We start from the raw sequence: 22500 nt of genomic DNA on the forward strand, positions 1-22500 counted from the left end.
AAAAATTCAAATATTTTTTTCAAAATGGCCGCCATAGCGGCCATATTGGACTTTGGACCAAGTCCAAAATCTAATGGCATGATCCTTGGACCATACCTAATCCCCCCTCCAAGGGAGTGTGATGCAATGGGCTATTAGTTAGGTTATGAAATCATTTTTCCATTTTATTTTATTCCCTCCTTTTATTTTCTGAGGTAAATTTTCCTCGCTTGCTACCCTCGTCTCGCTTACCACAATGTGACAATCCACGGTGCCTTGCCTCGCTTGCTACCCTCGTCTCGCTTACCACAATGTGACAATCCACGGTGCCTTGCCTCGCTTGCTACCCTCGTCCCGCTTACCACAGCGTACCACCGTCTACCCGGAGTCTCGTTTTCTGAGGCAAAATCCCGACGCGCACATTCGGCTGGACAAACACTTTAAGCTGCACCACCATCCATCTGCCCAAGGCCAGACATGCGTGACGTGTCGCGTACGTTTTGCACCCAGGTGGGCGGGGTATACCGGCGTCTGGCCGAAACCCAGCCCAGGAAGGCGGACCACGTGAAGGGTCAGAGCCAGTCGGAATGCCCGGCTCGGACGATGACGTCGGTTTTGGCATGGCTCCTCCCCGAGCTCCCGGCTCTATAAAGACGGAGGGGTCCTCCGTGAATTGAGGAGGATTGAAGGAATTGTGGAATTGAAGGAGTGAAGTGTGTGTTCCTGCTACTTGTCTCCGACCACATGACGTCGACCAAGCGTCCTGCCTATTCCTCCAGTCTCGCCCTCTGGACTCCGCCCTTCTCCACTCAAGCTCCTCCTACAGACACGATCTCGACACGTACGGCTGTGGCCCGAAGTACGCAAGCATTGTCGGGTACCGCACCATGGAGCATCCCTCCCCCCGAAACGCTCAAGTACCAAAAAACTATAACCCCAACCCCCTTCCTCCCTGGCCGCAAAAGTCCTTTTCTTTTCATTGGGTTTTCTTTGTCTGAGTGTATTGGCACCTGTCTGTCAAGTAAGCCTGTAGAAGATCTTTTATTGTTGTTGCTGTGAATAATTTCGCGTCAAGTCTGCACTGTCTGCTTTGGTAAGTTGCTTGTATAATTGTCGCACTCCCCACACCCCTCTCATCTTTCCCTGCGTTACATACCCAATAAACCTTTGTGGTGCCACATGCCTTTCCTCGCTTATTGTAAATAAATAATTGTTGTAGAAATGTTCCCAGCTCGCCTTTGTCTTTTCCCTCATTGGTTCAGCATGGTTCGAATCCAGGTTTAGCCGGGTCTTTATTCCCAACGGTCCGTTCCTTCTAGCCGGTACGTCCTTGGCAGTGTGGCTCGGCTGCATCCAATCCAGAAAGGTGATCCGATCCGGTAGAGTGATCCGGTTCGGACAAGGCGTACCAAGGGCTTGGCTCCCCGGTGGTTAAACCATGTGGTTAATTAGGTAACCCGATTCCATAGGTGGGAGGACCCTAGGTCACGCGGTTCAGTTATTGGTGTCTACGGTCGGTTAAGCGACCCGCCGCGTCACGGAATTATCCATGAGTGACGGCCTACAATTCCAGGGAGTCTGGTGGGAATGATGTAGCTTCCCCTACATAGTGGTCTTCTCACCCGACCCCGCCGGCCCACAATAATATATACACACACGCACTGCGAACCCTGACATCCACGGGGGATACGTTACTGAAAAAATGCCGCGAATGTCGGGGCATTGTTTCATTGGGAAAAAGTGGGATCGGTTCTCTGCGGTTCGTGACTCATAAGAGAAAATCAAAAATCCCATGAAAAACTACAAATACGCGACGCACAGGGCCGCAAATGCAGAAGCAGGCCACATTTTATGAACCATGAACGCGTGGGGTCCATGAATAGCATTTGGTTTTTTTGTTTTTCTTTCAAGTGTGTGTGTGTGTGTGTGTGTGTGTGTGTGTGTGTGTGTGTGTGTGTGTGTGTGTGTGTGTGTGTGTGTGTGTGTGTGTGTGTGTGTGTGTGTGTGTGTGTGTGAGTGTGTGTGTGTGTGTATATATATATGTATATATATATATATATATATATATATATATATATATATTGTTACGGCTGTGGAAATTCGCAATACACCATAAAGGGTCCTAAGATCAGTTATGACGCTAAGTTTATGTGCAGATAGGTCCCCACTGTTGTTTAAAGGGTTTTCTTCGTGTTCACCAGGCTGCGACCCTTTGAGATAGCTGTTTTTCTTTATCTATCGTTATTTTGAGCCACCATTGCAACAAACCTCCACGCAAACAACTGCCACCAACTACGCCACAACGCCCACCATGCTCACACCACCTCCACAACAATCACCATCATCTTCGCCACTACGCCCGCTTATGAACGCCATCCTCTGCGGACCACGGTAATACACCACGGAAACCGTCCGAGAAGGATTGGCAGAACAAAAGCACTTGTGAAGCCTGTGGGGTTTTTTTCCTGCCATTTTTCCCCACGCTTGGTGTGAAGGAAGGGGGGAGGGCAGCTCGCCGCCGATTGGTGGATGAACAGCGTGAGGCGGTCGGGGTGAGGAACGTCCCTTTTCGGGAACCTTCTCGAAGGAAGATGGAGCCGAAAACGGGGCGGAGCCCCGCGCTATATAAGGCGGACCGCGCGCGAGGCTCACTCTCTCTGTTGGGGTCGTGTTGGATTCTACTTGCTCTCTTGGTGGACGTCATCCTCTCGCTTAATCTTCGAGCTCTCTCTCTTGGCGGTCGAGGTCGGGCTCTCTCGTCTTGGCGTTGGGCGACCTGTCGGTGAAGGCGTGGGCCGGTGGCGAGTCCGGGCGACGCCTCAGACGCAGACGGGAGGCGCAGCCCTGCCGGCTGTGTGGTGCGAATCTGCGCGTCTGGCGAGGGACGCCGGAGAGAACTCACCGACCACATCATCGCAAAGGCCCGAGAGCAGGCGCGGCTACGCTAGCTGCCGTGGGAACAAGGCGTCGCGACCTGCCCACCGTCACACCGTCACACCTCGAGTTATTCCTGTAGCACGGAACGAACCACTTAAGCGGTTCGTGTCCTAAGCCGACCTGCGGCGTGGTGCAACCCTTCGGTAGGTTACCCGCGCGGGTATTTAGGTATATCGACATTCGGTATATCGATTCACCCTATTTCACGCGGGTACAATGCGGACTGGGTTGTGGTGAGGTTAAACCCCCACCCGTGACTGGCTCCTGGCGGTAGTTCCAGGAGGGTCACGACTGAATTGTCCGTCCGGTGGGCGACGCGGCTGCCATTTGAGGTACGCGGCCGATCGCACGCCATGCGGGCCAGAATTCGTAACAATATATAAATTTTTTTGAACAGAATCTTGTTGAAAATGAAAAGTTCGTGTGACATAAGTTTGTTAATATTAGCCTGACTACCATATGTACGTATTCCTTTCTTCTTCTTCTCATGTGCTGAACAGGCCTGTGATACCTGTTACACTGAATATGCAGCAGGCGATGCCATCATGGTAATGTCCTTTTGGTTTACACTTTCACATCAACAGTTATACAATCTTGCTTTCATTTTTCTGGTTTCCTCGAACTCCAAAAGGCCTGTTGTAACAGACTCTCTGCACAGGTTGCATTAGTGGTGTTTTCACTCCATTTTGCCTTTTTGAAAGGTAGATCTGATGCCAAAATAGCTGTACTCACGACATAATTTTAATTTTATTTTACAGGTTTGATATCATCAGCCTCAGTCCGTATGCTGTTGAGGACGAGACTGGAATCAAGGCCGCTGCAGACATAGGTAGGATCTTTACCTCTGCCACCTCGGGTGGGCAGAGGTTATGTTTTCACCCCTGTTTGTTTGTTTGTCTGTGAGCAGGACATCTCAAATTATGGATGGATTAGGACGAAAGTTGGTTGACATGTTCAGTGTGTGACAAGTATGAATTGATTCGATTTTCGTGAAGATCTGGTTACTATAAAAAAAATTTTTAAAGTGATTCTTCATCATTGAGAGATTGGGCCAACAAATTATACAAAGCACGATATCTCAAAAAGTTGTGGACGGATTCGGACGAAACTTGGTGGACATGTTGGGTGTGTGACAAGAACGAGCAATATTCATCTTGGTTTCAGGTCTGGATGCCAATCTGGCATTTCGGTGAATGCAAATCGTAAACTGTTGAGCCTGGCGGTGGTATGCGCTCTGTTGAGTGCCATTCTAGTTTTGCTATACATTTGCTGTCTGTGACTGTCCATCATTCGTGTTGTGATTTGTGATGTCTTCATTGCCGCTGCCACTATTACAGTGAGATGCTTGGTGGAACAAGAAGTGAAAAATGGAATTTCCTCCAACCGAATCATGCTTGCTGGATTTTCCCAGGTATTGGAATGACACACGTCCTGGTTTATTTATTTATTTTGCTCCTTATCTTGATCGTTATCATGAAGCATCAATTTTATTTGTTTTAACACGGGCATTTGAAAAGTTGGATGGACGAGCTGCTAATAATATTCCCAAGACTTTCCAATAGAAAAAAAAGGAAAGTAGTATAACAAGGTGTATCTGAGAGAGCAAACCATGCCCACCCTTTCATATGGAGGTGCTATCACTCTCAATCTTCTTATGAGTAAGTATATGTCATTTTGTTGTAATTTCAACCAATTTGTGTACACATTTAATGAGTAATAGGCATCCACAACCATCCTTGACCATGTGGTGGAACGTCGGCTGAGTCCTTCACTTTTTGATCCCCCGCCGCGTGGCGGAAGGGGATATTGTTTTTGTCCGGCTGGCTGGGCGTCAACATTTATAGCTGTGAGTGCGATAACTCATAAACTGTTTGCCATATAGATTTGAAATTTGGGTCAAATGTACCACCTGAAAAGGAAGAACTCTATTGATTTTGGGCGTGGCCAGAACCAAGATGGCCGACTGGGGTGGCCATCTTGAAAAAAATGTTTCAATGGGGACTCTGATGGGTATATTTATTTTATTCTTCCACCCTCACTTTTTCACCTTTTATTCGCTTTTAAATTTGTTTCTCCACAACAGCTTGTGTAATTGTCACAAAACTTTCAACATAAGGGTGCCTACCCGTAGAGAAATTAATTAATTAATTAATTTAAAAAACAGAGATGATTGGATGAAAAATGTGACCGGCATCCCCCCCCCCCCCCAAAAAAAATCTGTTTTCTGTAGACATGGTTGCAGAGTATTTCACGTATTGGGAATAAATAGCCTCCTCATTTCGCTTGGCCTCGGCCAAATATTTTAAAATATTGAAAGAAAGGTACAAACGATGTCACATCTCCATTCAGGGGATATGCTGCCATGGATCTCCAAGCCGTTTGTCCAGCTCCTAGCCTCGAACATTCCGCATAGCCCGGTCCAGTCCACTGCTTCATAATGGTCATCCAATTGATTTAATTCTTCATCTACTTGGAGCTCTCTTGCCTTTGACCTTGCCTTCCAACAGTTTTCTCTAAACAGTCGTGACTTAAGACGCGTCCTAGATAATCTGCCTTGCCTAACAAGTTTCTCTTGATAGTACCCAACATGGTACATTGGTGGTCACTCACAAGCTTCTCTTCTATTAAGGAAGCAGACAATTGGTTATTTTCGAATTTGAAGACATCTTCTCTCCTTATTCTTTGCCACACACATTGTGGAAACGATGCCAGCTTATGATCTACTCTGTTCACAATATGACAAGTCTACTCACAAATTAAGATCGTTTGTCCTTAAAAAGAAACATGTATGTGAGAACAAATTGTAAAAATAAAGTTTGGGCCCAAGCTGAAATCAACATAGGTTGACCTCGCAATGCAAAGCATGCGCTCTTGTCAGACTATGGAAACAAACACTTCCACAAAATGCACTGATTTACTTCACCAAGACTCGTGCTTTCTGCAATAAAAAATAAATAAATAGATATTGTTGTCGACACAGGATCTATGTCCCAACGTTCACAAACAACCAATAATCTGCACTGCAACAGCCAAATAAACAAGTAAATAATTTTTTCACAAAAGCCATTACATTGAGGGAACACATGAGGTGAGGATGTTGATGCAGTGTTGCTCCCTTGCCTTTTGGTTGCATCACCTTTACATTGAGGCATAAACAATCTGTGACTTTCATAATGACATGAATGCAAACGAGGCCTTTTCAGCATGTACTGAATGTGTGTTTTCAGTGACTGTTCTGCTCGCCAGGCACTTTTAACCTGCCGTTGCTTGCGCAAAATCTAAGTGAAATTGTCTTCTAAACATAATTTTCAGCATTTTGACGCAAGTGCCAATTTCAAAATGGTTAACCATAATTGTTCTGTTCCTTGATGTAAATGGGATTCATTTATATAGAGGAATATGAGAAACATCTGTCAGACTCGGAGGTGTTGATTGCCTATAATTTCCTGTTTAGTACAATGCACGGCTGCAGTGGATGTATTAAAACGCACGTGCACATGCACAGACGCTTCAACTTTTAGCAAAAGAGGCAAAATCTCATATTTTCTTTTGTGGCCCCGGAATCAAACAAACAATATATTTTTAACATCCCTCACAACTCCCTACCAACATGATTAATAGTAAATGTCATCATTTTAAACTTGTTCTGTACATTCAAAAGCCCCAGATATGCGCTTCCCGTCGGTGTTAAGAAGCATCCAATCCAGATAAAAAGTCCATTCGCTGGTCACGGGTCGTCGGGGGTTTGCATAGCAAACACCCGTCCACTCGGGACGTGCACTGGCCCACATGGTTGAGTTTGCAATACGGGAAGCTGCCGTTTCGCGAGCTGAGAAGGTTCTCCAAATCTTTTGTTGTTCAGAGGCACAACCCTTTCTCTCAGCTACTTTTACATGTAGAATGGTTGAATATTTCACAGTATTTCTATGTATTGGACATGTTTTAAGATATTTCAGGGGGTTTTATGCTCCTAAGGTGATTAAGGACCCACAAAATACCCCCAATTTTGGCAGTTTTTGCACAATTTTAGCAAAAACTTGTACGTTTGCTCTTATTAAATGCCCAATATATGTTTTAAAAGTGCCAAATTTGATTATTTTCATCAGGCAGGGTATCTCATTAAAGAATATGTCAGTTAAACTATGATAGAATGTTCACAACCAGGTAAATTAACCCTTTCTCTGACATGTGCGCAGTTCAAGTGAAAATTCTCATTTTTCTAAAATCGGCATATTTTATGCAAAAATGAACTTATCATGGAAAACTATGGAAAATATCAGGGTTACTATTAGAAATTGATATTATGCAAGGTATTTCATGGACCTTTATGCTGCCAAGGGGTAAAAGACCCTCCGGAATACCACTAATTTGGCATTTTTAACGATTTCGGGCCAAACTCATTACATTGTAATTTTCGATGGTATTTCATGTTTTGAGATATTCTGTGCAGTTTGTCATGAGCAGGGGATTAAAAGGAACCCAAAATACCCCCACATGTTGCATATGTACTGTAAATAAATACAATTAATAATGATAATCTTCTTCTTCTTCTTCTTTCGGCTGCTCCCATTAGGGGTCGCCACAGCGGATCATTCGTTATGATCCGCATAATGATTTGGCACAGGTTTTACGCTGGATGCCCTTCCTGACGCAACCCTGGTCGCTTCTTACGACACAGGGATATGGTACACCTATTCTAACCGGGGCATACACCGGGCCCAGTACACTGGCACTCACTTCACTGACCTCGGAAGGATGACACTCAGTCAACCTCCTGGTGTGTATTAATTCAAGCGGCCAACGGGGCTTGAACTCAGGACCTTTTGGATCCCAAGCCGCTACCCTAACCACGACGCCAACACCAGGCTAGACAATTAATAATGTTTATATTGTTGCACAGTGAAACCCACTCATGAATCTGCATCAATCAAGGGGTTAATTCACCATGTTCAACAATTAATAATGATAATGACAGTTGGAATTTTCTCCCATGATGATATTATTAGTTGAACCAAGACACCATAGGTGGCATTGCTGCTGCTGATCTTTTGTTTTTGGCATCATGACACATGTGCCTCTGTCATGCATGGCTCAAACATGTCAAATCTTCTTATCAACTTCAAGACACTGACCTCAAGAAGAGGATCATCACTCATTGTATTGGTCAAATTAGGCCTATTGAACAGGTAGGATCTTAAAAAGAAAACCAAAGATGTTCTCATCGTACAAGTTCAGAGGATTAATGAAACTATGTGCTGCAGGACGCATCAACTATGCTTACTACAATCCAGCGTATATTGCAGAGATGAAGCAGTTGGAACAAACTCAGCTAAGAATTTATGAACACATGATGCAAGGTGGATTTGTTGTGCGAAGATCCCCACATAGAACGTTTAATTGTGTGCCAACTGACCAAGCCCTGGAACAAACTATAAATCAAGAAGTGAAGAGTCGAGGAGGCATCATCGGCTTCACCATTCATAAAGGGGCACTTCTGTGCTGACTGATGCCGCGACATGTCACTGGGGAATACTCGGAGTCTTTCAAAGACCTTTGCCAATCTGGTTCAAAAGCAAACCTTCATGAGGAGCTTGGAAATGCACGCATGAACAAGGACAAAAACGATCTGAAGAATATGAAAGAATACATTGTCAGCCAGTGTCAAAATCTGTTTAACCTAGATGAGGTACCAGAATCGTTTCTAAACATCACCACCGGTCAAATGGCATCTCAAGAAGTTGAGAATTCTCTGAAGTGTATTCCAGAAAAAGGAAAAGCAGCTCATGAGGACTTCGTCAAAGAAACAATTGGGACCGAACATTCTAAGAGTTTCTGGGACCCCTTGAAGAAAGAAACTGTGTTGACATTTTCAGATATGAAGAAGGCACTCACCAATGACAAGGACCGGAAGCTGATCATTGATACTGAGGTGTTGTTCAGGTGGCTATTGGCTGTCTCAGAGTCGTAATGTCGATTTGAGGAAGATACTTTGTTACGAACTGGCCGCCGTGCCACCAGCACTCTTCCATGAAGATGGGTCGATGAGGAAAACTGCAAATGCTGACCTTACCAAGAAGCTTGAGGCAAATTGTGCGGACGTTCTAGCAGAGCTGCCACAAATCTCGGCAATACCTGAACCCACATCATCCGCATACACAATTGGTGGGATGGCTATGATTCAGAGTTTGGATGAAAATCACTTCACAACATTCCAAGATTTAGCTACAATAGTTCAGAAACGACTATTATGACTTTTCAGGAATCCTTCATTGGATATCAGTAGCATTATAGTAATCATTGATTGCTATGACGTTGAGACATCAATCAAATCATCCAAAAGGCAGCGGAGGGTGCCAACAACATGGTACTAACATACCAGATTCAAGGAGGCAGACAGGTTCCTAACTACCGCCAGTTTCTGAAAAGTGGAGGCAACAAGTCCAGCCTTGCAAACTTCATCTCAACATATATTGGACAATTACGAACACTTACCAAACGAGAAATCGATTATTCTGGCCGGTGGTTTCGGTGATGGCAAGCTGGTGAAAGAAGTACAACCACTTGGAGTCTCATCCATTGACTCTCTTCAGAGTACACAGGAGGAAGTGGATACTAGGATAATCCTCCATGCCGTCAGTCTCTCACATGACTATTCAAGAGTCATTGTTTGCTGTGATGACATGGATGTCCTGGTACTGTTGATACACTATTCTAGTAGAAAACAGCTGACTGACAAGGTATACATGTACGCTGGGCATTCTGGAAAGGAGAGATGCATTCCAGTCCATGAGATAGTTACTCAGTTAGGACCGACTGTTTGTGAGTGTCTCCCTGCCATACACACTATCACTGGATGTGACACCACATGTTCTTTCAACAGAATTGGGAAGCGAACAGCTTATTCTGCACTGATCAAGAATGCACAAGCATTATCAGATTTGAAAGGATTTCATGAGGCTGATATAGACACTTGTGTTTCATTGTCACGGAAATTTGTGCTTCTGATTTATGGCAAAAAAGGCAAAGACTTGGATTCATTGAATGATCTGTATTTCTATTTGGCCACGACCACAGACAAGCCAGCATCTATGCTTCCCCCAACCGCAGATGTATTCAAGCAGCACATCCTACGGGCCAAGTATCAAACCAAGATTTGGTGCGACAGCCATGTTGCTAACCCACCGTCGATATCACCAGTTGGTCATGGTGACAGTTGGTCCTTGCAGGACTAGAGTGTATTGACGTATGTAGCTGCACTGACTGCAACAATCACAGCAATGTCATACAACAGGAAAATGAAAATGCAACAGAGATAGACACTGTTTTCTATATTTAGATGCATGGCCAGCTGATTAACCTCTGCCATCGAAGATGGATGGAGGTTACTGTTTTCACCCCTTTCTGTTTGTTTGTTTGTGAACAGTATTACGGAAAAACTCCTCGACGGATTTTGACGAAGCTTGGTGGGGGGGTTAGGTCTGGTCCAAGGATCATGCCATTAGATTTTGGACTTGGTCCAAAATCCAATATGGCCGCTATGGCGGCCAATTTGAAAAAAATTTTGAATTTTTTTTTTTTGCATTTCTACATGTTTTAAGTGATTTCCAACCCCCCTCCCCCAAAAAAATTGTTAGAGAAAAAAAAATTTGCAAATTTTTTTTTTCAACAAAATTTCGATTTTTTTTTTCTTTTGCATTTCTACATGTTATAAGTGATTTCCAACAAAAAAAAAACATGCCAAAATTATAATTGCCGCTGATTTTGGATCTTCAGGTGGATATACCCACGTAAAATCAATTTCTGTCTCAAGGAATCTAGTTATGACTAATGAATTGAGTATGTAAAAGTTAAAAGTGAAAGGGAAAGTTGCAAAGTATAACTTTGTGAGCACTGTTGACGTCAAATTGAATGAATAGGATATCATGTTCACTTGAGTGACCTCGCAGAATTGGCGGCGGAGGTTTTGCACTCGACCAAGTGATCCCCCTCTAGTTTCACATGTGATCAGTATTGAAAGATTCATGAGTGGGTTTCACTGTGCAACAATATAAACATATTGAATAGATTTTCTCAAAGGTGTAAATCTCTTTATCCGGGTTCAACTGCAATTTCATTCGTGCAACAATCTGACTGGTTCATCAAATCAGACTCAGGACTGTTATAACATGTAATGACAATATCATGCGAAAAAACAGGCAATTGTGACATAAAATTAGTTTAAAAATTGTCGATTTGGAAGTATTCTGGGGGTCTTTTCCCCTTGGCAGCATAAACGTCCATGAAATACCTTGCATAGTATCAATTTCTAATAGTAACCCTGATATTTTCCATAGTTTTTCATGATAACAGTTCATTTTTGCATAAAAGATGCCGATTTTAGAAAAATGAGAATTTTCACTCGAACCGCGTAAATGTCAGAGAAAGGGTTAATTTGCCTGGTTGTGAACATTGTATCATAGTTTAACTGACATATTCTTTAATGAGACACTCTGCATGATGAAAATAATCAAATTTGGCACTTTTAAAACATTTTTACGGCTGTGGAAATTCGCAATACACCATAAAGTGTCATTAGATCAGTTAGGACGCTAAGTTTGTGTAGTTAGATTTCCCCACCGTTGTTTAGAGGGAATTTCCATGTTCACAGGGCTGTGATCCTTTGAGATAGCCGTTTTTCTTTTCTCTATCATTATTTTGGACCAATCATCCCCCAACAACCAAATCGCCACCACCCACAACGCCCCCAAACAACCACAACCAAACCCCCACCACCTTCGCCTTTCTCCCTCCCCTACCATCAACAACGCTACCCCACAAACATAGCATCGCCTTCGTCCCAGAGACAACGCGAAGTCTCGCTATCTAAGCGGCCGTTGGTGATTTCTACCACGTCCGCTCTGACAACGCCGAAGTCGCGCTGTCTAAGGGCCGTTTAGTGATTTCTACCACGCCCGCTCCGCCTACGATGAAGCCGCGCCGAGAGGAAAAAGCCTCGGTGACTCACACACACATCGGCTGGTCGGGCGGGACGAAGCCGCGCGGGCGGACGGAGCTTCGATGCATTACACGCATCGGTTCGGTGGGACGAAGCCCCGGTGAAACTCACACACACACACACACACACACACACACACACACACACACACACACACACACACACACACACACACACACACACACACACACACACACACACACACACACACACACACACACACACACACACACACACACACACACATCGGCTGGTCGGGTGGGACGAAGCCGCGCGGGCGGACGGAGCTTCGATGCATTGCACACATCGGTTCGGCCGGACGAAGCCCCATCAAAACGCACACACACACACCGGCTCGTCGGGCGGGACGAAGCCGCGTGGCGGACGGACTCTGCATTACACGCATCGGTTCGGTGGGATGAAGCCCCGGTGAAACTAACACACACATCGGCTGGTCGGGCGGGACGAAGCCGCGCGGGCGAACGGAGCTTTGGGGCTAAACACCACCATCAGCTCGGCAGGATGAAGCTGAGCTGACAGGGCGAGGCTTTGGTGATTTCTACCTCGTCGGCTTTGCCGGGGTCAGGGGTCACGCTGACAGGGCGAGGCCCCGATGGTTTCAACCAGGTACGCTTGGCCAGAGGTTGGTTTCAAAGGTCAGGGGTCGGATTTTTCCATATACAAGAGCGAGCACAACGGAGCTCGAGGCAGTCTGGAGGGATCTGAGAACAGGACGGATCTCGAACCAGTGAGTCGGGGAAAGGCAGACTGGGGCCGGTCGAGGGAGAGGAAGGACGGAGCTCGGGTCAGAGTTGAGGGACGAGAAGAGCGAGAGTTGGCGAACGGAGCAGGGATGCGGAGGGGCTCAGTGGCAAGCCAGAGGGCTAAGTGGGGACCACCGCTGGAAAAGAGGGTGACATGGAGGCCACAGCCAAGAAGAGTTGCCGGAGCCAGTGAAGTCCAGAGTGTTCGGAAAGAACGTCAACTCGCTGAAGGGAGCTTCAGCCATTCCCCTCTCCTATACCGAGCTTTGCGCTGAGAGCGCCGGTAACCCCCGTCTCGCCAAGCGAGTGTCGACGTGCTGAGAGGGCATCGACGTGCTGAGGGAGCATCAGCAATTTCCCCCCACCTTACTGGGCATCAACAATTCTCCCCCCCCCCATACCGAGCATCCGCGATCCGCGCTGAGAGAGCGCCGGTAACCCCGTCCGTTCCCAACCGTGGTGCCTGCTGTGTCGCGTGAGCCTGCGCATCCGGGTGGAGAACGCCGGAGAGAGAGCTCACCAACCAAGCCGGGTGCCCGAGGACAGGTGCTGCCACGCAAGGCCGTGGGGAGTAGATGTCGCGACTTGCCCACCCTCGCGCCACGAGGGCGCGGGTAGGACCCTTCGGTCTCGTGGGCCTGGCCACTCATCCAGGCTCCACGTACATTTGGTCCACAGACCTGTCTGCCACCCTTGCCGTTGGGGGTGGTTTTTTTTTGCTTTTTTGTGTAAATGCATGTTGTGGCGCCGTCTTATAAGGAGAATTGTCTAAGTGTGCATGTGAAATAGACACTTTATTCGTGGTAAATTCTTCATTTGCTTGCTTGACTGTACATACATGCATGATTCGCTGTATGACTGTACATACGTGCATGATTCACTGTATGGCTGTAAATACGTGCTTGCGAAATAAATGTGCTTGTTGAACTGTTCCCCGTTTCGTTGCGTCCTCTTCCCTTGTTTGAAAGTGCCATCTTGCATCACGGAAGGAATTGGTAGACGGTCGTGAGCACCCAGTAAATAGAATCGCATCCGTCGAGGTTGGCAATAACACCGCTCGGTTATCCCTGAAGCACGGAACGGACCGCTTAAGCGGTTCGTGTCCTAGGCCGGCCTGCGGCGAGGTACGATCGCCCGGTTGACTACTCGCGCAGGTACTTAGGTTGGTCGAATTTGGCGAACAACCCTATCCTGCGTGGGTGGCCAATTGGCACGATTGTGGTGAGGTCGAAAGACCCACCCGTGACTAGCTCCCGGCGTTGTTCCGGGAGGGTCACGACAGAATTGTCCGTTCCGGTGGACGACGCGGTCGCGATTCGAGTTGCGTAGCCGATCGCACGCCGGGCGGACCAGAATCCGTAACAATATATTGGGCATTTAATAAGAGAAAACATACAAGTTTTTGCCAAAATTGCACAAAAACTGCCAAAATTGGGGGTATTTTGTGGGTCTTCAACCCACCCAGAAGGCTAAAACCCCCTGAAATATCTTAAAACATGTCCAATACACAGAAATACCCTGAAATATTCAACCATTCTACATGTATTTATGCTTATTAAAGTAAATAATGAATTATTGAAAATGGCCATTTTCTATTATGTTCCCACACTCAAGGGGTTAATTCACCAGGTTGTGCAGAATTTCAACAACTACAACCTAAGTTTTCAAAAACTAGACATCCATACGGTTCAAATGAGTGGTTTCAGCATGTTATACCTCCGGTAGGGGTATCTCCTAAATTAGAGCCCTTTTCCAGCCCAGGCCACAACACTATAATGGTACGCTGAAGATACAATCGTGCAAAGAATGACTTGATCGCAATCATCCAATTCCTTGAACTTGGAGCACTGCGAGCAAGAGATGGTTTGAAGCACTTTCAACATACTCTTGAGATAATGATGTACTCGTTAGATAGACACTACTTTTAATTGGGGATCGAAAGTTGTCGTCGTACAAATTTGTGGTACATGTCACCTGTAAGGGAACTGCAATACCTTACACCTCAAAGGATTATGCAATCACTGTTACCATCCTCATCTCGTTTCTTTACCTTTCTACCAGGCCACAATGCATACCCTCACATCCATTGATGTTTGTGGATTATTTATTTGCTAGTTTATAAATAGGTAGGTTTACATGTTTTTATTCATGATTGTCCACATTGAAAGCTAAATTTATTTATTGAAAAGCATAAATAAACACAACATTTTGTCATTTTCTTTGGGACTATTTGTATCATTCATGGAACTTTATTTTGAACTCGCAGAGGAACCCGCACCTTGTGCAGAAGGACTTTAGAGTTTAGAAAAAGAGAGCTAGGCATGCCAATTAATCCATTTACCCACAGGTATACCCCAAAACAGGTACTCCATTTCCCCACAGGTAAATGTACAATTCCAATTAATTAATCACATATAATTTGCAGGCAATACTATAATAACTACAAGGGCACTTGGTAAAGCGCATACCTCCCCCACGTAATGCCTGATCCATGAGAACATATCTGGCCCAATACATTTTTGAAATATGCTATACAGTGCTATAATCGTTTTTGGCCCCATCTCTCAATGCTGAAGAATCACTTTAATAATTAAATAATTCTCGTTATCCAAATCCAGATTCAGATCTTCATCAAAATCGAATCAATTCTTCCTTGTGACACACCCAACTTGTCTACCAATTTTTTTTTTTTATTGTACGAATCTGTCCACAACTTTTTGAGATATCATGTTATATTGTTACGAATCTGGCAGCCATGAGCACTCAATATTCAGGTCCTTATAGAACAGTTATATCGGTAAGTGAGTGTTTCTAGTTAGGGCCCCGTCCCTTGTTTAGTGGGTAATTAAGTGTACGTGCTACGAAGTTATTTTATAGGTAGGATTTTTACCCCAACAACAACCCTCTGCTCACGGCATTGTCCACGCTCTTCGCGCGCTCCCCGGAATGTGTGCGTGGGCGGAATTCCATGCCCCAGGCAGTGTGGATCTCGCACCAAATATGGTCACGAAACGTTTCGCTCTGGCTTGGCCCAAATATGGGCACGGAGCGCTTTGTTCTGGCTTTGCACCAAATAAGGGTATGCGTCATTTTCCGCCCAATGGGCAACGCGTGGACCAAAGCCGGGGCGGGCCTTCTCAAGAAGGTGGAGCCGCGACACGCCATCCACCCAATGGGAGCAGGTGACGGGGGAGCGGACCCGCCCCGAGAAACGATGTGAATTGATTGAAGATTGCGCCCCGTCTGCTCGAGCGCGCTTCTGTCTGGGTCTGCGGCTGACTGCATCCCGCGCATCCGAGGCGTCTCGTCTGGCGCATTACAACAAGCGGTCGACCATCTCATCACGGGAGATCACCTTGTCTCGCCTCCTCTGTGTTCGGCTGCCCTGGTCCGTTCTTTGGCGCCTGGTGCTCCGGGAAGGTGCGGTCGTCCAGCTGCGCGACCGCGGCCAGGTAGCTGGCTACGTTCTCTTCCCTCAGCTCGTCTTCCCTCCAGAGCTGAAGGGGCAATAAAGACCTCGAGGTCCATCTCTTTCTGGGGTATTTGCGTGTGTATGTGTCCGTGGGCCCTGTCTCTAAGTAGAATTGTTGAAGGAATTGCTTGTACATTTGATGCCCTTCTTTATTCGGATAACTCTGCCCTTACGTGCTCCCCTCGTCCCCCGATTATTGTAAATAAATTCCCTGTTGTTGAATGTCCCAGCTCGTTCTTTGTCATTTCTGCCATTGGTTTGCCACGGTGTGTATTGGGGATTAGGGAGGCCTCATTGTTTACGTAATCGTCCAATTGGCCGGCAGGGTTCTGGTACTCTCTGCTCGGGGTACGACTCGGATCTGGCTCGGTAACGGCCAGGATCACGCAGATCCTGCAGAGGGTGAATTTCCCCGGTAGTTTGCCAACGTGGGTAATTAGGTATATTGAAATTGGCAATTGACCCGACCCACGTGGTCAACCTATTGGTGATCTTCGGTCCAATAAGGGACCCGTGACCTTTCGGATTTATCTGAAAGGTACGACCTAAATTCCGGGTGTTCAGTGGAGCCGACTCTACTGTCCCCCCTAGCGGTCGTGCTTGCCACCGAGACCCGGCCCCACAACAATATATCGTTTTTGACCCTATCTCTCAATGGTGAAGAATCACATAAAAAATTCTTGTAATCGGATCTGGATCTTCACCAAAATCTAATCCGTTCGTCCTTGTCACACACCGAACCTGTCCACAAAATTTCATCTACAACTTTTTGAGAGATATCCTGTACACAAACAACAAATAGAAAGGGGTGAAAACATATCCTATCGTACTGTCAGACCCCGTGTATTCGTGGTTTGTTGTTTTTCTTTTTTCGCGTATTCGCGCGTTTAAAAAAAAAAAATATATATATATATATATCCCCCTCCCCCCACACACAACTTTTTCGTGGTTTTTCATGGGATGTTTTATTTCCCCCCACCCCTTCATGAATCATGGACCGCCAGGAACCTAACCCCCTTCTTCCATTGAAACTATGCCCCACTATTTTTGGATTTGCTATTCGTGGCATTTTTCAGGAATGTATCTCCTGTGAATAGCAGGGTCTGACGGGATACAATATTTAATATAAACTAACAGGCAAAGTAAGCAGTAATTCGATACAATAAGGCACTTCTACACAATACTGACTACTGCAGTGCCTCTGGATAGACAACATTTTGAGTGGTTGTTGGGTGCCAGAATTGTGAGCTTGGCGATTTAAAGACGAGAAGATCCGGGTGGCACTATACAATGCACGTTTACAGAGAGAGAATCGGGGTCTTCCCCCAACCCTGAATCCCCTACGTGTAAGTTTTAAAATGTTTTCTTGGAATTATTTTGGCAAATGAAGATGCAACGGTATGCAATATGATGGGGTTACTACTGGTGGGGCTGATCCTATCGATGGACAGATAGACAGAAAAGACAACTTTACATACACAAAGATTGTGCACGTGTGATGTTTTTAATGATGGAAAATAAATGTTAAGTGTCCTGTTCAATAGAATGGGCTGATAGATGTTTGGAATTTGAAAGTTGTTCTTATGAGTGAGACATTGGCTTCTGTTCTCATTTTCAAAGTGGGCAAAAGTTACTAGGAATGATGCTAGTCAGTGGAGAAGCCACTTGTGAGCAATATCGGATGCTTCAATGTTGTGATGAGTTCCAGAGAGCTATTCTGATTAAAGCTGTCCTGCATACAGGGTGGTGCACTTGCCTTGTACACGGCTCTAACCAGCCGTTGCCGTCTTGCCGGCGTTGTCGCCCTCAGCTGTTGGCTGCCTCTCCGTGACTCCTTCCCACAGGTAAATAAGCCTGGCAACCCATATGTTTATTGACTTGTGGGGTATTGGGGCAGGGGGAGGAGGAGGGTGGGGGTAGAGTAGAATGACTTGTGAATGTGTTTTATTTGTTTCGTTATTTCTTTTTAATTCCAGGGATAAACTTGCCATGCCAGTTAGAATCCTGGCATCATTGTTTCTGTTGTAACAAAATGTTGCAATCGTAAGACTGAGTCGTTGAACGACGTATGTACGTTGGATCTCAAAGACTGAGGAATTGTCACACGTCAGGAAATTTATTTGTATATTAGACGATTTTAAATGATGACTCTTTCCGGTGTTTTGAACTGTGCACAATTGAACATCATTAGGCAGAGCAGGTGCAGCTGTTTGGCTATTCATTTTATTTTACAAAAACTAATTTAAAAAAAAAATGAAGTTGTATGTTTTATAATTGATATTGTTTTCATTTTTCTCATGTGACCTCCGTTGTTGCCTGGTGCTCAGTGTTGTGCTGAGGGACTGCCCCCTGGCTCCCCGGTACTACAGTGCCACGGTGAGTCGGACGCCTTGGTACCGATGCTCTTCGGAACGCTCACAGCTGAAAAGTTGCAGTCTCTCCTCGGCTCTGATGCGGTCACCTTCCGCAAGTATCGCTCGCTCGGCCATTCCACAACATCCGAGGTTTGCATTAGCTTTTTATCACAACCTTCCCACATTCTCCCCCTCCCAAACCACTCACTCTAACTTGGTCTCCTGCTTTCATTCCACCCATATCCCCCTGAATAATAATACTTAATATTAACAGTTCATTCATCCATGGCCACCTAACTGGTACATAGTCTTGGTTTGCCCAATCAATCGGTGGACTTCTGAAAAATGTGTCCTCAAGAGTTCACCAACATCTGCTATTGAATGAGAATTTGGGATCGTTTTGTTATACAAGTTGCAGGTCAGTTTGCTTTAAGGCTTCTCATTGCTGGCATAGGCTTAGAAGCACGTGTTAGGACTGACAAAGGAAAATGTGTTTAATCCGTGATTGTGCTTGCCTGCTGGAGGTTGTACCGATTGGAATCTGTCGGAGGTTTATATTAAAACTAGAAGTACCCGCTTCTTACATGAGTCGCCGGGGGGGAGGGGGAGTTCATATTTTCTTATCTTTGATTATTAATGCCAGAGCAGAGTACTTACCTTACGGGGTCCAAGTATACCATATGTTCTTCTGACACATCCCTTTATTTGGATGGTGTATAAGCAACAGACCACTGCCTCGACCACTCCAGAAAATAAAATTAACCCGGATAACATATATGAAGTAAAACCATGCGTACTGCTGATGTGCATATATAATACATTGTAGTTATATCGCTCAGATCATTCAAATTCCCCCCCCCCAGGAAGAAAATGCCACTATGGGTGACATTTTTTATTCAAAACTTAATGGAATCAAATGAAACTTGCACATGCACAACTTCAGTGTGCCCTCGTTAATCCCTGAAAGTTTCAGCTTCCAAAGTCAAATCCTCTCGGAGGAATAAATGAAACATACGTACATACTCTGGCACTAAAATAATGAAACAGTTCCGACATTGAACGCAACAAAATTGGTATCCTTTCAATCGGTTGTCCTCATCTATACCAATCTATAAAAGAGCCGTTTGTCTCTCTTCTTTGTGTTGCCATTTTTAGCTCGCCTGTTCCAAGAACAGAGAGCGAAAGCGATACCCGGCATGAGCATCAGCGTGAAAATGTTAAAGTTTTTGGTGCAAGTTATTTAGAAGCTTGCCATTCATTAATATGTGCACTAGGATGCTGATATTTGGCATGGAGGTTCATTTGGGGTATAGTATTGGTGTAGTGAAGTTGAAATTAAAAAATAATTTGAAATGTTTTAAATTTTTGACCTGTTTTGAATTTACTTTTTTTGTAGCACATCAATGTTAAAGTTTTTTTTTTTTTTTTCCTTTCTAATTTTTTTATCTACCATACGATTTTTTACTGATTACAATATACAAATACATATATATGACCGTTTTTACAGCCATTTTTCCCTGCTGTGCAGGGGTTTGGCTTTTTCTTGAGGCAATGTTTTATGGCCGGATGCCCTTCCTGACGCCAACCCTGGTCGCCTCTTACGACACACAGGGATATGGTACACCTATTCTAACCGGGGCATACACCGGGACCAGTACACTGGCACTCATTTCGCCGACCTCGGAAGGATGACAGGCTGAGTCAACCCCCTGGTGTTAATTCAGCAGCCAACGGGGCTTGAACTCAGGACACTGGGATCCAAAGCCGCCACCCTAACCACTAAGCCAACACCAGGCTTAATATACAAATACATATATTGCTTTAAAATTATTTGGATCAGACTTTACTGCAATGCTTTATAAAAAATATTAGACTTGTCTTTTAAAAACGATAAATGTATAAACAGGCGAGCATTGGGTGGCTTTGACACCAACTCTTTGGTTCTCTTTCTGTTGCCAGAGATTGCTGAATGGATCTTCGTCAAACTTTCAGAGCTTCATAGTGCTTCAAGCAAAATTTTTTTTGTAAAAACGTTGGACTTTCGTGCTTACGCCTTGCTGAATTATATATAAATTGGACTCTGGAGTGTTGGTCGTGACAGTAACTACGGCTTGAACTCGAGCAAATCAAAATGGACAAAGCAAATGCAGTAGTCAGACCCTGCTATTCGTGGATTTGTTATTCATGGACCCTGAATATCCACAGGTGATAGTGTGATCTGCCTCTATGTTCGCGTATGCACGTTTTGTTTTTTTATTTTTAACACTTCAGGGCTGGTCTCCTATATCCACCTGGGAAATTTTAAATTCGGCCAACATCACTATAAAAAGGTTAAAAAATGGATCCCCTTTACGATTAGCTTTCTGCACTTCCAATTATCAGCAAGGTCATGGAATCCATCATCACAGTTGATATAAATTCATTCCTTTTCTCCAGCAGCCTCACGTTAGATTATAAATTTGGATTCAGACCTGGTCACTCTACCTTAGACCTTCTGGTGGAGGCCCTTGATATCAGACATGAGATCAGGACCATCTCTCGGGACATATCTTGAGTTTTCGATGGTCTGGCATCCTGCCTTGCTCTCCAATCTGTCTGCCTGTGGAGTACAAGACCAACTCCACTCTTGAATTCCTGACTTCCTCCACTCCTGTAGGCAACGTGTGGCTATCAACGCAACCCTTTAATCTCCTGTCCCGGTCAAGGCAGGAGTACTCCAAGGCAGTGTTCTAGGCCCATCCTATTCCTGATCTTCATCAATGATCTCACTGGCTCTCTGGAAAATCCTCTTTATCTCTTTGCTGATGACTCCACTCTCTTCCATGACCTATCTCATCCTTCTGACAAATAGGCAGCAGCCTCTTCCCTCTCCTCAGACCTTGACAAAATCAAAAATTGATCAAACACAATTTTGCTTATGTATCCATGCCATCCACCCTTTTGGTTTTACCTTACCCCTCATTGCTACCTGCATACCTTGTTTGTTTGTCTATGTCTACTTTCTCCCTCCACCCTGCTGTTCCCTTTGTTATGGTGTGTCCTGATTACCCTCGCCAAAGGAGAGGGTATTGCATTTGGATCCATTTGTTTGTTTGTCCACACAGAACTTTCGTGTTTTTCTCCACAACCGCTTGTCGGAGTGAGACGAAATTTCCACCATTAGTGTGACTACTCATGTAGAATGTTTCAATGATAATTATGACGTCATAGGTCACATGGAGTGGTAGCCATGTTGGAGAAACGGAAAAACTTTGGACCACTGTATCTCTGAAACTGCACGAAGGAAAAATTGAAACTTGGCACAAAGCAAGCACTCCTTGTAAGGAATGTGTGATTTTTCTTTATGACATCATAGGTGCCTTCGTTGTGATGTCATAATTGCATATGTAGAATACTACATCCAATCGGTATGAAAATTGAGGGTTATTTTTGGATAAAATGGGCCACAATTTTTTTTAATGACATGCGTCAGTCATGCAATTCAGCAGCCACTTTATTATTTTTTTTTAAACTTTCAAAAATCTTCTCTGAAATGGCTAAACCAGTCATCACTCCCAGCATTTAAAAAGTGGTAGTTCTAATTATGTCTCATTACGTAACACACCAGTACACAAATGCCACACACCACTCAAAATAAGTCTTGGCGAGGGTCTGCAATCTCTGATTGCTCTCTTTCTTGTTTGTTCTGTGTAATTGCTCTTCTACAAACCCAAGAGCATGTATGTTTGGATGTATGTATGAAGAAAGAAAGCATGCTTTGACATTTGCAGCATTTTCAGGTATCCTCCACAAACAACAGGGTCTGACTAATAAATTTATTACTCCACTTGACAAATGTTTGTCTGCATCGTATTGTTGTTCTACACCGAATCCACAATGATGCCTCCTCTTCCCAGATTTTAATTGTTGTGCTGACATTCTAACATCATGAACGATGCTTCTAAATACCTGCCTGAGATGCCTGGTTTTTGAAGGTTACTGGGCAAATGGAGTTTCAAA

General features: G+C 44.8%; 1 protein-coding gene across 1 annotated transcript in view; it reads left to right on the plus strand.

Annotated features, from left to right (window-relative positions):
* LOC147017300 (acyl-protein thioesterase 1-like) overlaps positions 1–22500 on the plus strand; it is a 32975-nt gene that overhangs the window by 9909 nt on the left and 566 nt on the right. The window contains exons 5-9 of the mRNA XM_085846782.1: positions 3417–3464; positions 3675–3745; positions 4254–4327; positions 17890–17991; positions 18475–18651. Coding sequence (XP_085702908.1) covers positions 3417–3464; positions 3675–3745; positions 4254–4327; positions 17890–17991; positions 18475–18651 — 472 coding nt within the window. The remainder of the gene's footprint in view (positions 1–3416; positions 3465–3674; positions 3746–4253; positions 4328–17889; positions 17992–18474; positions 18652–22500) is intronic.

This window comes from Eptatretus burgeri, chromosome 11 (assembly GCF_056783735.1).
Source record: "Eptatretus burgeri isolate ZD-2024b chromosome 11, Ebu_testis_v1, whole genome shotgun sequence".
NCBI classification, from domain to species: domain Eukaryota; kingdom Metazoa; phylum Chordata; class Myxini; order Myxiniformes; family Myxinidae; genus Eptatretus; species Eptatretus burgeri.